The following is a 22,218-nucleotide window of genomic DNA, read 5'->3' on the forward strand; positions in this document are numbered from 1 at the left end:
TACCAGGACCTTCCTGCATTCGAGGATGGCCGGAAGTCGGAAATATCCGAGTTGAAACTTCCCAGTTCCGACCTCAAAGCGTTCGAGGTGAAAGTAAACAACCAAAATGGCGGATAGTGATCCATTGTTTATTATTTTGGTCCTCAAAACTCAATTTGACCTCCAGAAAACTTACCTTTTTGAAATTTTGCTTAATTATTTATTTTTTAATCTTATTTCATAAGCATTCCATACAGTTAAGTAGTTGACCGTATAATTTCATGCGAGGATATAGCGGCAATACTGTCACGTACGTTACGTTACATGAAGTTATGGTGAATATTTATGAATGAAGAAAGCCATCTACCTTTATACTCGAGTAAATTGTGTTTTGCCATTCAGAGTGACGTCACATTGTAGTCCGCCGGTGATGTCGGGGTCCTTGTTTTTTTCCCGACTTCGCGGGTGGAATTTCCGAGTTCAAGGGGGCGTTCCCGGAAGCACTTCCTGGTTTGAACTCGGATATTTCCGACTATCCTCGAATGCAGCATTAGGATAAGTGACACAGAAAATGGTGGTTTTAGGTGGAAATTTAGTAGACTTTATTGACACAACTTACAGTAAGAAAACAATTTGGTTCGGCTTCAGCTTAACGTCACTCCTTAAAAATACAGATTTCATAAACATAACAACATACCATGGTCAAATGAAAGGTGACAAATGTACATGCATGTACGTGAAGTGACTGTGAAAGAGCACATACGACGGTCTGGGTCATTCTATTTTTTTTTGTGATCCTGATCCAACCCACGTGCAAACCAACGATGGACGGCAGCGCCATAAAGTGGCATGCAACATTAAAATTATGCACACTTTAATGTATTGACAGACTCTTTAGGGAACATTCTGATAATAAGCATTAGACACAAAAGCATAAAATGAAACAGGCTTTGACAAACAAGGTTTCACAAAAGTTTGGCCTTTACCGTTTAGGTATTACATTCACTGTACACAGAGTTCAAAACGTCTCAAACTGCTTGATCACAAATCATCAGAATATTCTGGAAATGACGGGCATATCATTATCAAACTTTACAATCAAAAGACACGTTTATGCATGTACAGTAAATACAGAGGCTTTATTCAAAACATCTCAAAAGTGCTCCAATGTTCTGGAATCCATTCAAAAACTTTCAAGGCTCATCACGCCTTTCATGTGTGGAATTGCTGATTGTGGTCCTGTCACATGCATGTACAACTGTAGCTCATGAGATTAGTGTTGATCTCACTCGTGGCAAAAGTTAATTAGTAAAGTGCATAGAGCACAGTTAGCCAAATGCTACAAAACTGATAGGAAGGCACTGCAGACAAATAGTGTAAAAGCCTGTACGAACGCACAAAAAAGAAAAAAAAGAAAAAAAGAAGCTGGAAAGATAGGCGGTGGTGTGTGGGCTCCATAATTCAGGCTACGGCATGAAAAAAAAAAAAAAATCTGGTTATATTTAAAAATGACTCACCTATAGTCCAAATACTAATAACTCCCTGACAGTATTTTACTCTACATGAAATTGCTATAATCCCTAAAAGGAAAATTGCATATATTGTTTGTTTTTTTCCCCCAAAGCAAATCAAAGTTGAAAGGCTGCTAAGTGAATTGCAGTCCGATCCATCGGCCCGCATCGGATGATTTCCGTGGAAAAGTACGATAGGCGTATGTTAATCAATGACCTTCATTGCCGATCACAAAAAAAAAAAAAAAATCACCTGCAGCCTGTAAAGACCAAACCAGTACGCCTTTGCACATTTTCTGCACTGTCAATTTGAAATAAGGTTGTGTTTTTGTATAAATAAAGGGAAAGAAATCTGGACGATCAAAATAATAATTGGACTACTAAAATAAGCCGCTCTAAAATTCTAAATGTGCAGCTAATATATGTGATTGTAATCACATGGTACAGTGTTGTATTACAAATGTGGAGTGGTTGTACGAAGGCAAATCGAATCAAACATTATTGTTGTCCAAATACTTGCGGGACTAGCAAATACTGTTCATGTCAACTGGATAATAATGCTCAATTTTATTCTGTAATATGTGTTGGGCTTCCAAATGAAACGCCACTACTACATTAGGTCTTCAGTGCAGGCCTTTTGATTTTTTTTTTTTTTTGAATTTACACATTACGTACCATCAAAACTCAAAAATATACAATAATAATAAATAAATCAGAGCAACAACAATACATTAGCAAATAAATATACATCTAATGCAAACAGTATGAGAGATTTAATATATGGTAACGTAGTAGCTTGAACTTCAACCGCGTTATAATTTGGAGGTGGAGAGCAATATTTTGGTGAAAAATGTTCCCCAAAGTTCATTTGGCTTTTTTTTTTTTAGGGGGGGGGTAAAAACAAACAAACAAACAAAAAATAAAAAAATAAAAAAAAGATGGTAACTGGAAGTTACACAAGACAAGTTAGGTGGACTCAAATTTGAAGCAGAAAACTGATTGGGATGAAAAATGAGTGTTTCAGTTACAGTCGTGCAATGATCGCTTGTCACCACATGGATGACTTAATATAGAAATGTTGGTTTCATTTTTGCTTGCTGGCTTTGTCTCATGTAGTATTGTTTGTCTAAAAACACTTGAGCTCCCAAATGAATTTTTGTCCGGATTTGAAATTATGGAATGGACTCTTATTTATTGATTGATTTAATTTTTATTATTATTATTATTAATATTATTAATTTGATCTCTGGTGTAATACCCTTATTTATTGATTGATAGAATTTTTATTTTTTATTTTACTTTTATTACTATTATTATTAATTTAATCTCTGGTGTAATAACCTTATTTATTGATTGATTGAATTATTTTTTAGTTTATTATCTGTTCTCATTGCTGCTGGACATCTAAATTTCCCAGAGGAGGAAGGGAAATTCTAAGATGTGATTAATCTGATTTTAAAATGTAATCGTTTGACAGCTCTAGTTGAAACTGTTTTATTGTTTTGTTTTGGTTTTTTTAAGCAATTCCTGGTTAACTTCTATTGTGATTGGCTGGCGACTAGTTCAGGCTGTACCCTGCCCGAAAGTCAACTGGAGTAGGCTCCAGCACACCCACGACTCGGATAATGACTGAATGGATCAATGGTTAACTTGCGCTTATATCGTAATTCAGATTGTTGAACAGTTACTTTAAACCTAGACTTTGGTTTTACGACGATGGCAGTTGAAACAAACAATTCCAAACATACACGCAGGAACAAATAATTCTAACGGCAAATTAGATTATTTAGATGGGGATTTTTGTGTTTCAAAAGTCATTCAAACTGAAGTTTGACGTACGTCACAGAGCAGATTGTTGGTGTCAACTATACTTGCAACAGATTGCAGCTCATCAAAAATGTGAAGCATGTCAATGAGATCAAATAGTTGCTGTTGTGTAACGCTAGTGAAAGTAGAGTAAAGCAGAGTAACTGGAAAAATGAATTGAGGTGACTGGAGTATGCTCATGGCTTCATTTTCTTGTCAGTGCGTTATTCTTCAGCTGAGAAGTTCCAGGTAGGTGACAGGCACTTTCCCTTTTTGGTCCCCCTTTTCGCCAACCAGCCAGTCAGAGTCCATTCCTGGGACTGTGTAAACTGTAATTATCTGGGGGGAAAAAATTAAATATTAAAGTCCTGTAAAAGTTTGTATATGTGCAAGTAATAATAAATAAATAAAGCAGTTGACATGGTAAAGACCTAAATAAGTCATTTTTTTATCATCGAGAGAATGATGTCATCCCCTCTTTTGAAACCCAAAAATTTTGGTTAGTCATGTCTGTGTGTAGGATTCCATGATAAAAATGCTTAAATGTTTTTCTCACCCTGTGAAAAAGGCTTAATGCCATTAATCCTAAATGCTGTGGCAAATAAATTGTTTTGATATTTTTAGAGGTTGAGGTGGACGTAAGGAAAGATGCGCATGGGAAATTTTGGTGACGATTCATAACTGCCACAATATCGTCGTCGTGTTCATGATATTTAAATGCAACACACCTGTTAAAAGTTAGTCAGGCTGATTTCCATTTGTGCAGTTTTAGCACCCTCTGATGGCTATTTTTTTTTTTTAGTGCAATTTAATTTTCATTAGGGATGTTTTGGCCCTTCTATGTTGAAAATCTACACTAATTGTCAGATGAAGGGGAAAGTAATATGCCTGTGAAGCAAGTCAATATATGGAGGAACTCAATGTGTGCGTGCATTAACAACATAACGTAATAATATCATAATAATAATAAAACAACAACAATAATGACATAACATTACTGTTATGTACAAAAGCACAATATTGTGCTTTTTTTCAAGTATGAGCTAATTTTTTTTAACAATATTGTGACCTTTTTTAAATATCGCCAACCTCCCCACAATATCGTGATAATTACCGTATCGTGAGAATATCATATCATGATGTTTGGATATCGTTACATCCCTAATGGGCACATAGTCATTTTGGACAAAAGTCAAGGAAAAGCGGTAGCGAGCATTTCCGAAAAAGAAGAAAAAAAAAGATGGATTTCTGTCAAAATGCTAAGTACTAAGTACTTGACCCGAATCGAACCTCACCTCATCTGCTCTGAGGAAAAGCTCACTGGAGTCGGCAGCGTCGTAATCATAAAGGACTTTGGCCTTGCGAGTCCCGGCAGCAGGTGCTTGCACTTCCTCAATCTTCAGTGTATCCATCTCAGTGCTGTTGAAGCCTTCTGATGTCAAGTCTGCAGCAGGCATGGAACTGGTGGAGTTCGGTGCAAAAGCATTTGGACATCTGGGGGCGAACAGGGAAAATATAAGCCGGGATTCAAAATGGTAAGACTGTAACCAGAGGGTGTGGCTACATACATGTTGCACAGGATACAATTTACTGACTAGCTCATTGACACATTTTTTTTTCCTGCTGGGGAAGACTGACTCAGAAATAATTAACTCATTCCCTCCCAGCCATTTTCACATTTCGCAATCCCGTTCGCTCCCGGCTGTTTTACTGGATTTTGACTGATTTTGCAAGGCCCACAGAATATTGTGTTCTATTGCTGTAAAAGCATGGAACCTATCAAAAGAAAGATTAAAGTCTCTTCTTTCATCAGGAGAAAAAAGTATGTTTCTATCTGTTTCCGTTTTGCAGCAATTCGCATTAGAAGAGAGCTAACTTTCATCAGTTTTCACAAATCTATTTAAAATTGTAAGTAATTGAGCTTTTTTTTCTACATGGCCCTGGTTGATCTCCTTTGCTGTGCTACCACCTGCTGGCCGTTTGTGTAATAACTACCATTTCTGCAACCGTTCTTTGCAGTTGACAGGCTGCATCAAAGCCTTCTGCATGCTCTAGTATAAAAAAAAAACGTATAAATACGTGTTTGGGACACTTAGAACATTAAAAAAAAAAAACGCATTCTGCGGACAGTGTGATTAAATGTACTTCCTCAATATATTATTAAGTGAATTCCATAATCATCCACACACTCTGCCAGCCAGCTCTCACCTTCCAAGTTCTTTCTGTAGCTCTTGCATGTGGAGGTGACACTGCTTGTAATAAGTTGCCTGGGCCTCCACAAACTCATGCAGGCAACGGAGGTGGTTCACCTGAAGTCAGTCACACACAAAATCGTTTAAACCGCATTTGTTGTTGCTGTTTGACCTCATTTATTTAGGAGCTCAAAATTAGGTTAGTCATACACAAATGTATCAATTTTTTTAAACAAAATTGCAACATGCCAAAAACTCACAGAGGGTAAATGGAGCTGAAATTAGATTGGATTATGTCATTCATTTGCTATGGAATGGTTCAGCTAGGCTTATACAATTTCACATCTTTTATCTCTTTTCAGAGTAAATCATAAAAAAAAAAAAAAAAAAACATTCTTAATTGTATTTCATCAAGACGACTCGACTCGTGCTTCCTTCCTCTTTCATTATTTGAGCCAAATGAATTACAATGATGTCATCTTGAAAAAAAATCCCTGTGGCGTCTGTGAAAAAAAGTACGTGTCTCATGGACTTGTAATTAGGGATGTAACGATAAGGGCAATATCGTAATATCATGATATTAAAACTGCCACAAAATCGTCTGCGTCATGTTCACAATATTTAAAAGGAACACATCTGTTAAAAAAAAAAGTCAGGTTGATTTCCATTTGTGCAGTTTTGGCACCCTCTAGTGGCTAGTTTATTAGTGCAATTTAATTTTCATTCGGGATGTTTTGGCCTTCTATGTTTAAAATCTATGCTAATTGTCAGACAAAAAGGAACCTAATTTTCTTGTGAAGCGATCAATGTGTGCTTGCATTACCAAGTAAGTGCCTCAATATTGTTATTAGAGATTGTAGGTGGTTTATATTCATTGTTATGTACAAAAGTACAATATTGTGCTTGTTTTTAGTATGAGCTCTTATTTTGATTTTTTTACAATGTTGTGATCTTTTTTAAATCCCCAATATTATATATTAAATATATATAATATTTTGCACAGACACTTTTCCACGTCGTCGTGGTTTCTGGCATACAGTATAATCTGACACCCTGTGATACTGCCCCGACGTAAAGTCAAAATACGTAGATCACCGCGTTTGTGTCATTAATGGATATGAAAAAGAGTTGTGGCTCACATACATGTGTACTGCTGATGCCCTCCAAAAGAAGCCGTGTAACCTCTGCCTGTCGGTCAAACTCGGTTTGGGCAACCCTGACTTCATGTTCAGCCTGAAATAACGAAAACAACATTTATGACATCGAATTAAAAAAAAAAATGTAAACATTTCAAACTAGAACCTATATTAAAAGGTAGATCTTATTTCATCTTTGAGAACTTCTGATTAAACCCACCAACACAGGGACTGTTTTCTTAATCAGGTCAACATCATATCATACACAGTACTGTTGTATACATATAGAACATGTTCAAAATTTCCTTGCGACAAGAAATAACATAAAAACTGTTGGTGAGCGTGTCGAGCAAACGTTTAGAGAGTGTTTAGCGAACGTTGTGTGACCTTGAACAAACCCTGATAAATCCTGAGGAGATTTGCTAGTATTGCAAACACCCGCAAACGTTGGCCCCTCAGTGGGAAACGGGCTTAACAAATGCTATGACACTGCATGTGTCCTATATTGTCATAATAGTATTTATTGTTGGAATACAAACTGCCACCCCACTACTGCTTATTGAAGTTTAGCTATGGTGAGTTATATTTTTCATCATTTACATTTATTTTGGTCACATGAAAATGGCCATCCTTTAAAAATGTGTGTGTCATGTACATTTTTTAATTGATTTATTATTTGAAAGCATTAATATTAAATATGTATTTAAAAAAAAAAAAAAAAAAAAACTCCCATTCGCAGTCCGGTTGTAATTTTATTTTTAAATTATGAAAGTGAAAATATAATTGTTTAGGAAGTCATTATTTTGACAGCTCTGTAAATGTAATGTGGTGATTTTTTATTTTTTTTTAAATCAGTACATAAAATTAGTCTAGAGTCCTGGGGTAAGTTGCAGAATGCAGAAAATAAAAAAAGTTATACTTACTTTTTCAACTTCCTCACTCCAAAGCTGAAAGATACAACAAATGTAAATACAAATTTTATATTTTCTATGCAGTTCATATAATGGATGGATGGATGTTTACATTATCGAGGGGCGGGAACGCAAAAAGATTTTGTAACTGCATCACTTCCACGTCCTCTTCTAATTTCATTGAAAAATTAAAAAAACATTTTGTTGTTGTTTTTACTTTTTTCCCCATCTTTAATGTGTACTATAACTCAATAAAAACTTATAAAAAGAAGCAGATATTTTAGGGGAAGAGAGTACAACAATAAAAACCTAAAATAATTTGATAACATAGCATGCAGAGTTGTGTAGAGCGTATTCACATTTAAAATGCACCTCCGGAGTAACATTTCGAGGTTTTGATGAGGAAGCAGGGCATATACTATAAAGTATGATTAACATCTGGTGTTCCCATGTTTGTGACTAGTCTTGTATTTACCAAAATCCTTCAGCTCGTTAATTTAAATACTTGTTGCCATGTTTGGGGCAGATGTGATGTCAACACATTGACAGGCCATCACTTGCACCCATTAGTTACTATTGAGTGAGATGCCAGATTGCTTGTCTATAGTAGGGATGTCACAATAATGGCAATATCATGATATCGTGACATTAAAACTGCCACAATATCGTCGTCATTATGTTCACAATATTTAAAAGGAACACATCTGTTAAAAAAAAAAAGTCAGGTTGATTTCCATTTGTGCAGTTCTAGCACCCTCTAGTGGTTATTTTATTTGTGCAATTTAATTTTCATTAGGGATGTTTTGGCCTTCTATGTTTAAAATCTATGCTAATTGTCAGATGAAGGGGAACCTAATTAGCTTGTGAAGCGATCAATGTGTGCTTGTATTAGCAAGTAAGTGCCTCAATATTGTTATTAGAGATTGTAGGTGGTTTATATGCATTGCTGTTATGTACAAAAGCACACTATAGTGCTTTTTTTTTTTTTTTTTAGTATGAGCTCTCTTTTTTACAATATTGTGATCTTTTGTAAATATCGCCAAAGCCCCCACAATATCATGATAATTATCGTATCGTGACCTTCATATCGTGATAATATCGTTACATCCTTAGTCTATAGATGCAAGTCTGTCATCCAGACTCGATTATCAGCCTTTGTTTCTGTGAAGTTATTGTATTTTTGTGAAGTGAGGCAGACACATAAAACATGAGTGTTGATTGTACAGTTTTGAATTTGTTTTTTAGTGAAGGAGAATCTTACAGCAGAGGCACTCGCAGAGAGCACATAGTTGCGCGGTCTGGTCTCCTGAAAATCTGGAGCCACCTTAGAAGACAGAAAGAGATTTCATTTTCACATACAATTTGGAAATGTTCAATACAGTCGCTGACTTTTTCAATCATATTATGTTTCGAGAAATGTAAACATTCTATCGAGTCCCACTGGAAATCTAATGCACTGAACCAAACCATTCTGATCTGATCTAGACAGCTAGTCAGCAATGGTTTGACATGCAAAAGCTACCCAGCATTAAAGAAAAACAAAATCTGATTTTGTAATTTTTTATTTATTTATTTATTTTTATTTTTTTTGTATCTTTCGAGAAAAAAAAAATGGAGCTTCACCAAGAAAATGTTCAGATAAAAAGTAGAAATCAACAGTGAACTCTCACAATCATTGAATGCATTTTGAGGGGAATTATTCCATGATTTAGAATTTTTTAGATAGTGCTAATGGATGCACAGAACGTCCAATACATACGACAACAGTAATGTAATAAGACCGACTTTTCTTGTATTAATAACTTTTAGATATTTATATGCCAGTGTGTGTAATCAATATATAGAAGATGCAAGTTTCACATTTTGGATTTACTGCTGAAATAAATTGAGTTTTCCAAGTCATCTAAATTTAAACTATTTTTTAACTTTACAAGCCGCAACCCTCGTGAAGATGTTTGGAAAACGAATGCTTAATGTTTTGACTTTGTCTTTACATTGTAGTGGTATTCATTTTAAAATAAACAACGCTAATGCGTTCGTTTTTACTGTACATACAGTTTAATGTAAGTATTGTCAAAGGAAAATGACTTTTAAACACTGTAAAGACACAATAGGAATTATACAAGCAATCACACTAAAGTGATTTGTTTCTGAACTGAGGCTTGAAAAACAAAACACACAAACAAATAAGAATGTTGTAAGCCAAAGCAGATGTAGCTAAATGTTTATTTCTCAAAAATTCAATCAGTATGTTGAAGATTTAAACATTAGGTCAGAAATATGATTATTTTGTGTAATCTTTGCTTTGCTTTGACTTACTTAATGGTCATTAACCAAAAAATTCATGAAAGCAAATGGACCAGAAAGAAAAATGCTTAAAAGTACACTGTATTCTTAAGAATGTTTTAAATACTCACATCATCCTCGCTCTGCCAAGGTTATGAATACACAGCAAGTGAAACATATGAATACTAGCAGAGTCATTAATTATTACCATAAGCATGATGATTATACATGAATGATGATGATAGAGATCGCAGTGTTCAACTCACAGCAGCTTTTGCCTCCGCCGCTTTGGCCTTCTTCAAACGTGCTTTGGCAGCATCCAAATCAAGGCGAAGATTCTCCAATAGACGTCGTTCTTTCTGCACAGTAGGCAGGCCAAAAAAAATAGGCAGGCTTCTTAATGCTTTGAATGGGAAGACAAAACCAAGATAATAAGTAAACAGCGGTAAAAACAGTGATGAATTGCACACTAACTGTAATCGTCCTCCAGTCTCCTTCCAGAAAGTTCCTGAGGGGTGTAAGAAAACTGATGGCTGACGTGTGAAGGAACTCCCGCTCAGATGCTCCTAATCTTCTCTCACACTCTCCCACCTTGATTAAACTGCTTCCTGCGGGAAACAGAAACGAGTTGTGTCTACTTTCGAGCTTTTGTCACAGAATTACAATCTTCTGATCGAATGAATATATTAGGAAAGCTTTAAGTCAGTTCTACAGCTCCAAATGTGTTTAAGACAATTTCAGACGAAGAAAGGCAGTCAAAGAGTAATCTCACATAATTAATTATTCAATGGACTTTACTTGAATAACCTTTTTTTTTTGCTTAACACTTACCATATGGAGTGTCAGGACCAAATTCGTTGGCAGCATCCTGCATATAATGACCGAGAAGTTCACCATTGGTATCCCTGGATGGTACCTTCCTGTCCAACTTTTCGTAGAGAAACTCTTCGATTCTAGCACCTGCAGGAAGTTAATAGGGTTCATTTATGGCAATAAAGACATTCAAAGATTCTATTGAAACTTCAGTGGTGTTACCTTTCACACATTACATTGTCATATGACATGACATGATTATATAATGTAGTGTATAAGCCTATTAACATTAATGACAAAATAATCCATTATTCCATTTATCTACACCATCTGGTGCCGAAAGCACCCTCACATTCACCCATTCACACACATGCACACTCATACACCAGTGGTCTTCCACAGGTGTCAAACTCAAGGCCCGGGGGCCAGATCTGGCGCGCCAAATCATTTTGTGGCCGTGAAAGCTAGAACCACGTGTGTCAACTTCCACGATGCTTGCGAAAATCTGTACCAATGTTTCAAAATTGTCATACGTAATAAATGATAACGAGATATCATACATTTTAATGTTACTAATACCCTTATTATGGGAACTTGAACAATAGTTGAACAAACTATTGTGGACTTCTGATTTCAAAACTAGTTTTCCATCAGTTTGCGTAATGTATATCCAATATTATGAATGAATGAATGAATGAATGAATGAAGTCAAGATACAGTTTTGACACCTTTTGATGTCACATGAATACATTTTCTATTCATCTTTGAATTGGGGAAAAGGTATATGTTTCTCAGGAGAGAGAGCGAGAGAGAGAGAGAGAGAGAGAGAGAGAGAGAGAGAGAGAGAGAGAGAGAGAGAGAGAGAGAGAGAGAGAGAGAGAGAGAGAGAGGGCAAATATTTGGGGCAAATATCGCCAACGTTAACAATAAAAAGCAACAATCAGTGCACACTCGGGACAAATAGTCTACTGTGATATTTATGAAACAGTTGATGGCAAAGCTTGTAGGAACAGTTAGTTTATTAAAACAAAGCCTGATCTGTTCCATTGTACATTGGTGTTGTGACTTTTCAAGCTTTGTCAAAAAATAAAATGAGTAGCTGAGCACAGCCAAATGTTACATAAGCCCATGAAATGAAACCCTAATTGAAATTGATTATCAACTGCTATCTAACAACAACACTGACACTACATATTACTGAACAGCATGACTACACAGCCTCTGACTGCCATACCTACTCTATGTACAGTAGCTATACAGTAAGTAGACACAGTCACAGATAGTGGGGGGGTGGGGGGCAGTATGGATGTGGGTAACTGGCAAACATAAGAAGAGAAAATCTGTCCCCTTTGTGGATAGCTTTCTGGCCCAAAGGGCCTTTTTCCTGTTCAAAAAGTAATTTTATTTGAGTAATAACATTGTTTGCTGGCTGTGCAATTATACACCTTAAAAAAAAAAAAAAAAAAAAATCCACAAAACCCTTAAAACTAAAAATGAATTATTTATTTTGTTCTGATAAAGAATGAACTGCAAATTAAGCATTAACTGTTATTCTACAGTAATTGTTGTAATCACTCATTCACTGCCAGCCATTTTAGAAAATTTCAAAATTTTCAATACGATATTACGTTCAATAATTATATATAAACCGAATATACCAAATGACAGAATAGACTCCCTACTATACAATGGACTAAAGTGAATAGAAGGTTCTCCGTAACAGTGCTCGAGTAAAGAGGTAAAATACTCACCAGTGTGGTCAACTGTAGCATGGAGAATCAAACAAACCAAATGTTAAAAAGCTACAATATTTTGAGTGTATGAGAGTGAACTAGTACGTTTTTGTGAACTGCAAGTCACCATATCTGTAATTTTCTAGTTTTGGCAATATAACGTAATATTAAAGTGAAGTCTTGTGGATGAGGAAAATGATGCATTTTCTTCTTTCAATCTTCCCTTAAGCAGTTTACACAGCTGGTGGCAATGTGTGCAAAACTTGGAGCAATGCAGTGAAATAGACATCTTATTATATACCTTACCGGAGGTTTTCAACCTTTTTTGGCTTTTGTGTACCCCTGAACCATTTGTCAAACTTTAGTAGCATCTCACTCATACATACTGATGATTCTCATTACCGTAAGTAGAACATAACGCCACTATTTGGTCAACTTCATTTTGACATTAATTCTTAGGCATCATCTTCTTTTTAAATACAAATGAAACAGAAAACTAAATATTGTATGCTACCTTTAGTGTAAAAATGGATGGACAAATGAAAATAAACAATAAACCAGCCTTTGCTATATGTAACTCATAACATTTAGTACTGACGCCGGTGAGGGGTCAAGACGGGGCTGTGACTCCAGGAACTTTTCTTTTTTTTCCCCTCTCTCTCTCTCTCTCTCTCTCTCCGTACTACAAAGTGTAATTACATATCCACTACAGTAGGTGGCAGTGGTGCTCTTTTTTTTTCTTTTTTCGTTTTTTTTTTTTTTCAGTTTGGGCAAATTGATGCAGTTCAAATATTTGCTGTTACAGACTTTAAAACAATATATTAATTTATTATTATTATTGTTTTACATTGATCAATATTTTTTTCTTTTGTTTTCATTAATTATTAATAAACAGTCCTTTGTGTCAATAAACATAAGAAATTATGTGGCTTTTTAGTTTAACAATATGAGTGAAATTCATTTACCGGTAAATGACATCAAATGGAGCTGTCAGCCTGTCACTGCTCCTTATTTGTCTATATGCCCTGACTTAGATGTTCATATTATTCTCGTCTTTCCATCTAGCTCTCGAGATCTACATATACATAATGATGTCTTACTTGGATTGGGCTGCAGCAAGACAACCGTTTGTCTGTAGATCTTCTCAGTCCAGTTTTTGGTGCAGTCTGCGCGGCTCATTAGGTTTTCATAGTGAGCATCCAACTCAGTCTTCTCCGCCTGGCCCAGCTTCTCTCCTGTAAACTGATCCAGCAGCACGCACACAAATTATTAACTATGGCAACATAACCTCTGTATGATGTGTTTTCTACAAATCAGAAATTTGGATATTTAGGAACGTCATGGTTCTGTCGCCATGCATCAACATTCATCAATACAGTATAAACAGGTTAAAACAATACTAACTTTAAAAATAATGTAACCCCAAACGTGAATCAAAGCATTCTGTGGCTTGTTTTATCTGTCAAAACTGTATGTCAATTGATGCTAGCTTTAGCCGTGCTACACAACACAAGCATTATACAGCTACTGTTGGTTCGAAACATATGGTAGAATACAAAATGTCGGCCCAAACACCAGTGTAGTACACGGATGGGGAAATTTCATACCTGAACAGCCCGTGTAAAAAGCAATCCAGCACCGGTGGCAAGCTTTTTCACATTAAAATCCATCGCGTTGATATCACACCAGAGCTAGCGACTCGTCGAGGGGCGTGTTCCACACCGGACAGGCGATGTCACGGCTGGAGAGTCTGACGTCACGAGTCACAACATATTTATTAATTCATTGATTCATATACAGTATTTCCTTTTTCCCCCCTCCAGATGACTCACATTTAAAACCATACTCTTGGTTACAGCCTTATTTTAGTTAAGAAGTTGCAAAATCTATTGAGGATGAACAGTGTAATCGTCGCACGGTTCATTATATTGCCAACAAAATTAATGTGTTTATTTAAAATTTGACACGAGTAAAATGGCGAGGTAATGTTTATCTTATTTTATTTTTATTTTACTTTTTATTTTTATTTTTTAGTAAAGGGGTGGAGCATACACCGGAAATCAAGGCGGCGCTGATCATCGAATGCCACAGCATCTTTATTAATGCCAGGCAGAGTAAGAAAGTAACGTGAGTTTCTTTATAGAAAATCAGTTTATATTCCTCTTAAACATGTCGATTGTCGCCCACATTAGTTTATTTGTGTTCTTATAGCATGCTAACTGATGTCTGATCGTGTAATATACTACTGCAGTCAAGCTAACTAGCTTTCAAGCTAACTAGTGATTTATGAGATTCGTTAGCCGAATTTTGTATTGTTTGTCTGCTTTTGTTTTTTATTGTTAAAACGCATGTTGATTAATTTTTCATTAAACCCCTTCCCAGCTTTTGGATCAGTGCCGTGACATTATGTAGAACAGTTGGGCATGGCTTGGAAGTCACGAACCCGAAGTCTGCAAGTGTTTGACACGGAGTTAAGTGCTGACACTGTGGAATGGTGCCCTGTCTCGCACTGCCACAGATTCCTGGCCTGCGGGACCTACCAGCTCCAAAAAGTGGTGAGTGTCGTTGCTATGCAGTGTTTTTGGTTCCAATCGAGCAACAAAAACTCTTTGTCCATTTATTTTTCTTTTGAAAAGTTGCAAATTGTGTATGTAATCGGACTAGAACAGATATTTCATATTCTGTTGATTGGACTTTAAATTGATGTTGTTGATGTATGAACGGTGAAATAATAAAAATGTACTCTGTGAAGTGTCACTTTAGTTGAACACAAAGCTGATGTCACAACGTGTCTAAGCAATGTCTTATTCTGCAACAGATGCATGCATACAGGTGAATTTTGCCTTTGGGCCATGTAGTGAAAAAGCATTATTTGTTCTGCCTGTCAACGTACATCGCCGGCGTACAGTATATAGATCAATAAAAGTCAATTATTTGTGGGAAAGAGTATTTTTTGGGGACTAATTTCGATCATTTTATTACATTAGATATCATCAGGTGTATCGTGGTTGGGAATGACAGTTGTATTTATTTCTAAAGTCTCGAAAGTTTCGAGACTTTAGAAATAAATACAGCATGTCTGTTTCAAGACCGACCTTAAGCAACAATGTCGATGTTTGGACAATGGGGTCATTTCATGATTCAGTTTTTTGTGTTATTGGTTAATCGGGTAGTTACTATCATAAACAATGTTTTCATTTTTCTTAACGATGATGATCATTTGCACTTTTACATTCCTACTGTAGAAAGGGGAAGAAGATGGTCCCCCAAGCCGGACTGGTCGGTTGTACCTCTTTGAATATCAGCGAGAGGCTTTAATGAGTCCTCCTCTCACGGAGCTCCAGCGCATAGACACACCGGCCATTTTAGATTTGAAATGGTAAGCACTTTAAAATATTTCTTGGATGTTTTTTTGTTTGTTTTTGTTTGTTTTCATAACTGTATACAGTTACAGTACCTAGTTTGTCACTCACTTTGAGAAATTAGTAAATGTTGCCACCTTAGTGTCTTTGTTGATACATTTAACCTCAGCCATTATGGTAGCAAATTCATAACCAGCGTCACAAATACAAGGAACCAGATTTGCGAATATATGTAACTGGATTCATAAATAAAATGACACAAACCAGATTCACAAATCGAAGATAAAATTGCAATTGTATACATTGATCTGTAAATGTATAATATGCCTCTGAATTGGATGCGATAATACACAACTTTTCCGACATTATAGCCAAGGAGTCGATTTGAAAATGGGCTTGGGGGACTTGTGTGCCCCTCCATATCATACCACGAGACACAAGCATAAAAAACATTGGCCACTGCCGATTGGGCTTCGATAGCATATTGTCAATAGTTGAATGACCGTGTCCGGATGTTGCAGAAAGCTTTTGAATCATTACTTATCTCATCAGGTGTCATGTGCCTGTATCAGAAAAGGTCGTGCTGGGACTGGCTGCTGCCACTGGAGAACTGCAGCTGTATGCACTTGCAGACTGCCAGGTGAGAAACTTGCGGAATCACGTTTCTGCATTAACCATATATTGGTAGTCAAACATAGCACCCAACCGATTAACTCATTCACTCGCCGCCATTTTCACATTTCGCAATCCCGTTCGCTCTCGGCTGTTTTACTGGATTTTGACTGATTTGCAAGGCCCACAGAATATTGTGTTCTATTGCTATAAAAGGATGGAACCTATCAAAAGAAAGATTAAAGTCTCTTCTTTCATCAGGAAAAAAAAAGTATGTTTCTATTTATTTCCGTTTTGCAGCAATTAGCATTAAAATAGAGCTAAGTTTCATCAGTTTTCACAAATCTATTTAAAATTGTAAGTAATTTAGCTTCTTTTTTTTTTTTTTTCCCTGGTTGATCTCCTTTGCTCTGCTGCCACCTGCTGGCCATTTGTGTAATAACTACCATTTCTGCAACGTTCTTTGCAGTTGAGAGGCTACAATTTTGTGCTTTTTTTTTTTTTTAGTATGAGCTCTTTTTTTTTTTTTTCTTACAGTATTGTGATCTTTTTTATATATTCCAACCCCCCACAATATTGTGACAATTATCGTATCGTGACCTTCATATCGTGATGTTTGGATATCGTTACATCCCTACAAGACACCATAGTTGAATTTAACAGTGCCTAAGAACAAGTTGATAAACTTGCGTTTCCTAAAGTCTGGTTAAATGGTAGGTATTTATAAATGTTATTTGAAGGACTGTTGTGTTCAATTTAATTCTTTGCACATAACTGTATTCCTTGAAAAGAAGTTGTACAACCACATATTTGGATTGGGGCTTTTTCTGGCCTAAAAAATAAATAAAAAATACATTTCGATCGGGCTCGAGTATCATGTGACATAACGGCAATGCCAACTGTAGATGCAGAATGCAAAATCAGTTTACGCATGATATTTATTTCCCTTGACATTCCATTGGGCTTTTCTTTTGGCTCTGATGTTGGTTAACTCCACACATTATTCAGTAGGAAGGCAGCAGCAATCTGCAGACTCTCAGCAACGTGGAGCTGGGAGCACAACAGCTGGCTCTGTCCTTAGATTGGTCCACCGGAAGAATGGACAGGTAAGAGAGATTCCGTGTGCTCCACAGCCAGCTTTCCTTTCTTATAAATGACTGGTAGCGGTACGATGGGTGCATCCAATAAATCCCTGTGGTGCCTTTTCTACCCCATGTATGATGTCAGCAGCAGTGATGTGCGGGTGGTGTGCAGCGACTCTGCAGGTTGCGTCAATGTGTTCTCTTTGGATGAAGGTGCCCTGGTGACTTTGTCACAGTGGAAGGCCCACGACTTTGAGGCTTGGATCTCAGCGTTTTCCTACTGGGACACACAGTTGGTTTACTCAGGTAACAATACTCATTCCAGAAATTGTGTGTCTCATTTGCATACAATTACTCGCGGGTTAGTTTTTTATTTTTCGGCATGCATCAGAACGCAGAATTACTGCTCACTATTGGTAGCCGTTGCACTATCAATGCTTACAGATTTTGCAGTTTCAGCTTTGTGTTTTTTATGTGAACCTAAGGCCGACTTTTTGGTCATGCATATGACACAAGCGATTATGGTGTAATGTTACGGAAAGAGAAACTATTATTACGAAGTACGAAATAAACAGCAATCACTGGTTAAGAAACAGTAATCAGTGGGAAAAAAATGCTTTTGGAATACACTTGAATGCAAAATTAAAATGAATCTGATTAATCAATTGAATAATCGATAGATGAATCGATTCTAAAAATATTTGGTAGTGACGGCACTAATTCCAAGTACGCACTCGGAGGGGGTGAAAGGGAGTGGTGTAGATGGTCTTGGGTTGGCCCAATCACGATTGTCTTTGCATCTGCAAAGTTGCAAATATGAGCAGTGTTAACACCACTTGAAACAAAGCATGCATTGAGTGGATATTTGTGCTCATCGTAATGACTACTGTGGTTTCGATACTGTTTTTTTGGCTCCAGATACCGATTCCGATGCCCAGTTTTGCAGTATCGTCCGATACCGTACCGCTAACTAGATTTATTTTTTTTTTTTAACCACTTGACTGTCCACCCGCCGTATAAAAGATGTTAGGGTATTTTTGTTTAAAAATAAATAAATAAATGGCATGCAAACTGTAGTGAGGAGCGAGAAAGTTGCAATTAGAGAAATGATTCGTGTGTTGCCAGGTGGAGATGACTGTAAGCTTAAAGGCTGGGACCTCAGGATCGGTCCCTCCAGCCCCACTTTCGTCAGTAAAAGGTAATTAATATTGATTGTCCATTTTGATGAACTAATAACACAACATTTCTCGATCATTTGTCACAAAGGCATTCAATGGGTGTGTGCAGTATTCACAGCAACCCACATCGGGAACACATTCTGGCAACTGGCAGGTAAACTTCACAGTTCATAATAGATAATAGCATATGTTTGCAGTGTGTGTTTTCTTATCATGTTGTGTATTTTTTCCTTGTGCAGCTATGATGAGAAGGTTCTGCTGTGGGATGGCAGAAACATGCGGGAGCCTTTCAGTGAGAGTTTGTTAGGCGGTGGGGTGTGGCGGCTGAAGTGGCATCCCACTCACCAGCATCTGCTGCTGGCAGCGTGTATGCACAATGACTTCCACATACTTCACTGTCAACAGGCCATGGGTGAGTCAAAGTGTACATGCCACACCTGGGCAACCAACGAGATGTTACCTTTATGATGTAAACTTTATTTCTAGTTATGTAGAATGTTTGAAAAGCCACATTTTTGTGCCAGTTTTAAGCGATAGCTAGCAACTCCAGATGGAGCTACTAATCGATTGTCAAATTAATTGACAACTATTCTGATAATTAATTGTTAGAGCCCTTTTAACTAATTCACTCGCAGCCATTTTCACAGAAGCAATCCCGTTCGCTCCCGGTTGTTTTACTAGGTTTTGACTGATTTTGCAAGGCCCACAGTATATTCTTCTATTGCTATAAAAACATGGAAACTATCAAAAGAAAGATTAAAGTCTGTTCTTTCATCAGGAAAAAAAATATCTTTCTATCTGTTTCCGTTTTGCAGCAATTAGCATTAGAAGAGAGCTAAGTTTCATCAGTTTTCACAAAACTATTTAAATATTAATATTTAAGTGATTTAGGTTTTTTTGTACATGGCCCTGGTTGATCTCCTTTGCTCTGCTGCCACCTGCTGGCCGTTTGTGTAATAACTAGCATTTCTGCAACCGTTCTTTGCAGTTGAGAGGCTGCATCAAAGCCTTCTGTATGCTCTAGCATAAAACAAAAAACAAACAAACAAAACAACGTATAAATACGTCTTTGGGACACTTAAAACATTAATAATAATAAAAAAAAAATCTCTGAAAACATTTTGCACCTCGTTTTCTTCTAGAGTCCAACGGAGGCGCGTGTCCAGTTGTAGCATCCTACATCCTCCACAACTCACTGGCATATGGAGCAGACTGGTCTCGACTATCCCTGGAGGAACCCGCTTCTCTCTCCCCTTCTGCTATAGAAGCAAAGGAATGCCTCGTAGATAGCGGAGGGCACCTAAGAATCCAGTATGAATCTCCCACTGCCAGCTTTGACACGTCCCTGGAGGATGATTGTGGCCAATACATCCCTGAGGGAATTGCGCCGCCATCTACCAGCTCAAACGCAGGCGACACCGTCAAACCTGATGACGATGAAGCCACTTCATTGTCATTTCTTCTTGCAAGTTGCTCATTTTATGACCATATGCTTCACTTGTGGCGGTGGGATTGGACCCCAGTTGAGGCACAGCACGCAAAAGATCATTGTTGACCGTATTATGACTGAGTTGACTATCATTTGTATACACATGAACTGTTTGGTGCAGATTGTAACAACTTGTGTTCCTGTTGACTGACTTTTTAACCATGGTTAGTCTAATCACAAACACAGTAAATACTGTCCTGTGAAATGCTCCTGAATGGTGTAGCAAAAATTTTAATGCACACTTTCACCTACCTTATCATTTTTTCCTCCCTACCAGATTGACTTTTAAATAATAAAAACAGTTTTGGACGCACTGTAATTCTAATTTTTTTTTAGGCAAATGCATTTTGAGTGAATACTGTAAATTTGTAGCTGGAGGGAAGTTCTGATAGTTTTGCTATTAATAAGTACAAAAATGTAAAGGATTTTCTGGTGCATGGTGTTTCAAAGGAAGCTTTAATTGCAAGTCCACACGATCACTAAAACGCAAATGCCATAGCCTGTAACTACAACTCATTCAAATGATTCGACATGATTCTAATTAGCAATTTGTTGGATCAAGATGTCAATCGTGAACAGAGGTACAGAAATGTAATGATGGTAAATGGAAATTCTAAAATGCAATAGGCTCAGGACACAGGATATCAGACTGCATTCAGTTTGGTTTTATTGTACTTGATTAGGAGAGCGACAGACATAAACAAAGTATTAAGGTCCAACTTGGAGCACGGCGTCGCTGCAAAAGGATCCGTATCCACTGTCACCAGTTGTCATCTTAAGTCTTCCCTTGTAAACAGATCTTTCACAGACGGGAGGTTTATTTTAACGTACATAGTTTTTGGGATACAATTTAAACAACTTCCCCTCCTGTGTGGGTTCAAGTCCGTACTTTTCCAGTTGATCTTTGTCATACATCCCTTCATTAAAGTCTTTCTCGATCTGAGGAGCCACCGCCTCGGCAAACAGGCTCTCTGCAGTCACTGGAGGCTCGGTTCCTCTTGGGCAGCGGTATGATACATACGGTTTGAGTTTAAAGCCATTCAGATTGGGGACCACGAACTCGGGAATCATTTCCTTTACTGACAGAAACTTTCTGCTGGAGATCTTTATTCCAGCTGGTCTTGCACCTCTGCCTTTATTATGAGTCCTTGAACCTCGCTTGCTGGTGAATTCCGACATTCTGTCTGCTCCTCTCGTAAGGCCCCTTATCAATGTGGACAATACGCCCATTGTGATTCCGGATTAGAAAACCTGGAGAAATGGAAGAAACCAAACAGAAAGGTCACGAAAAGTAAGATTACTGTATGAAATTAGCTCAAATTCCTCACAAATGTACTCAGTGTGAATGCTAATATGCTCACAGAAAGCCGTGACTTATTTTGTTGAGTGAATCGCAAAGTCACCATTAAATTGAAATTTGATAACTTCCAGTGTCAGCTGGGTCACTATCATTGAGCTGCAAATTGGTGACAGGCAAAACCGAAACAATAGTTAGTATCGGAAAAAAAAACACTGTTGTACGACAACAATGTAGCCTACACTACTTTCGTTCGTGTAGGCATTAGCAGCACTGGTGTGACTAATTTCATTTCATTTCTACTCTTCGAAACATTTAATAAGGCAATTAACGATAATCTCATGCCAAAGTGCTGCATGGCAGACGCAGTTTGCATTCTCATTGAAACCGCAGCTGTGTTTAGCTTGTTAGCTTACTAAAAATAAACAAATAAATATGCTGTATTACAAATATGTGTCGCATTAGTTGCTATTTATACTAATCATGGAGTATCGTTTTAGTACACATAGAGCGTCTAAAGGTAAGCATTTTAGTGAAATTATACAATTGACTCCACTCACCTTGAGCACGCGGGCGACAATAATGTGAATGTGAACGACAGTCAAATGAAACGTCTGGCGATTGGCCGAAAGGCAACAGTGTTCACCAATTAGAATCCAAGATACTGGTGTACACGCGTTTGTGAAACACCCCATCTTTAGGAGCATTAAGTGAACCACAATCTCCGGCACGTCGCCCTTCAAAATAATGCGAAAGCTATCATTTTTTAGCAAAAGAAGACCCGAATGTTCATGATTCGTATGGCGAACACAAAGAAAAGTACATTTACCT

At 37.2% G+C, this 22,218-nt stretch overlaps 3 protein-coding genes across 9 annotated transcripts; 1 reads left to right on the forward strand and 2 right to left on the reverse strand.

Annotated features, from left to right (window-relative positions):
• Positions 1-942: 942 nt before the first annotated feature.
• Positions 943-14,102, reverse strand: LOC144018579 (endophilin-B2-like). 4 transcript variants are annotated; one of them, XM_077520894.1, is made up of 13 exons: positions 13,975-14,102; positions 13,468-13,609; positions 12,386-12,397; positions 10,653-10,781; positions 10,296-10,429; positions 10,088-10,180; positions 9,953-9,964; positions 8,797-8,859; positions 7,548-7,571; positions 6,632-6,721; positions 5,505-5,605; positions 4,592-4,790; positions 943-3,635 (listed from the first exon to the last, which is right to left on the reverse strand). In XM_077520894.1, the coding sequence occupies exons 1-13, from the start codon at positions 14,035-14,037 to the stop codon at positions 3,528-3,530; spliced, it is 1,170 nt and encodes a 389-aa protein (XP_077377020.1). In that variant the 5' UTR covers positions 14,038-14,102; the 3' UTR covers positions 943-3,527. The 4 variants fall into 4 exon arrangements, with proteins under 4 accessions (XP_077377020.1, XP_077377022.1, XP_077377021.1 ...); XM_077520896.1 differs by lacking the exon at positions 12,386-12,397; XM_077520895.1 differs by lacking the exon at positions 9,953-9,964.
• Positions 14,103-14,421: 319 nt separating this feature from the next.
• dph7 (diphthamide biosynthesis 7) lies at positions 14,422-20,527 on the forward strand. Of its 3 annotated transcripts, none has more exons than XM_077520890.1 (10): positions 14,422-14,494; positions 14,750-14,922; positions 15,613-15,746; positions 16,282-16,369; positions 17,353-17,447; positions 17,569-17,729; positions 18,549-18,621; positions 18,690-18,755; positions 18,841-19,013; positions 19,744-20,527. In XM_077520890.1, the coding sequence occupies exons 2-10, from the start codon at positions 14,791-14,793 to the stop codon at positions 20,154-20,156; spliced, it is 1,335 nt and encodes a 444-aa protein (XP_077377016.1). In that variant the 5' UTR covers positions 14,422-14,494; positions 14,750-14,790; the 3' UTR covers positions 20,157-20,527. The 3 variants fall into 3 exon arrangements, with proteins under 3 accessions (XP_077377016.1, XP_077377019.1, XP_077377017.1); XM_077520893.1 differs by having other exon boundaries at positions 17,572-17,729; XM_077520891.1 differs by having other exon boundaries at positions 14,435-14,489.
• A 207-nt stretch (positions 20,528-20,734) lies between these two features.
• Positions 20,735-22,074, reverse strand: mrpl41 (mitochondrial ribosomal protein L41). Of its 2 annotated transcripts, none has more exons than XM_077520898.1 (2): positions 21,948-22,074; positions 20,735-21,341 (listed from the first exon to the last, which is right to left on the reverse strand). In XM_077520898.1, exon 2 carries the CDS (start codon positions 21,318-21,320, stop codon positions 20,913-20,915), a length of 408 nt encoding a protein of 135 aa, XP_077377024.1. In that variant the 5' UTR covers positions 21,321-21,341; positions 21,948-22,074; the 3' UTR covers positions 20,735-20,912. The 2 variants fall into 2 exon arrangements, with proteins under 2 accessions (XP_077377024.1, XP_077377025.1); XM_077520899.1 differs by lacking the exon at positions 21,948-22,074 and adding an exon at positions 21,452-21,866.
• Positions 22,075-22,218: the final 144 nt, after the last annotated feature.

The sequence above is a fragment of the Festucalex cinctus genome, chromosome 5 (assembly GCF_051991245.1).
Source record: "Festucalex cinctus isolate MCC-2025b chromosome 5, RoL_Fcin_1.0, whole genome shotgun sequence".
Taxonomy (NCBI): domain Eukaryota; kingdom Metazoa; phylum Chordata; class Actinopteri; order Syngnathiformes; family Syngnathidae; genus Festucalex; species Festucalex cinctus.

Excerpts from the sequence above, each read along its gene's own strand:
- dph7 (XM_077520890.1), top strand. The coding sequence starts at position 14,791 with ATGGCTTGGAAGTCACGAACCCGAAGTCTGCAAGTGTTTGACACGGAG. Across the intron at positions 17,448-17,568 it reads TCCACCGGAAGAATGGACAG|CAGCAGTGATGTGCGGGTGG; the intron begins GTAAGAGAGATT and ends GTATGATGTCAG. Across the intron at positions 17,730-18,548 it reads CACACAGTTGGTTTACTCAG|GTGGAGATGACTGTAAGCTT; the intron begins GTAACAATACTC and ends GTGTGTTGCCAG.
- mrpl41 (XM_077520898.1), bottom strand. The coding sequence starts at position 21,320 with ATGGGCGTATTGTCCACATTGATAAGGGGCCTTACGAGAGGAGCAGAC.
- LOC144018579 (XM_077520894.1), bottom strand. The coding sequence starts at position 14,037 with ATGGATTTTAATGTGAAAAAGCTTGCCACCGGTGCTGGATTGCTTTTT. Across the intron at positions 10,181-10,295 it reads GAGACTGGAGGACGATTACA|AAAGAACGACGTCTATTGGA; the intron begins GTTAGTGTGCAA and ends CCTACTGTGCAG. Across the intron at positions 5,606-6,631 it reads AGGGCATCAGCAGTACACAT|GTGAACCACCTCCGTTGCCT; the intron begins GTATGTGAGCCA and ends GACTGACTTCAG.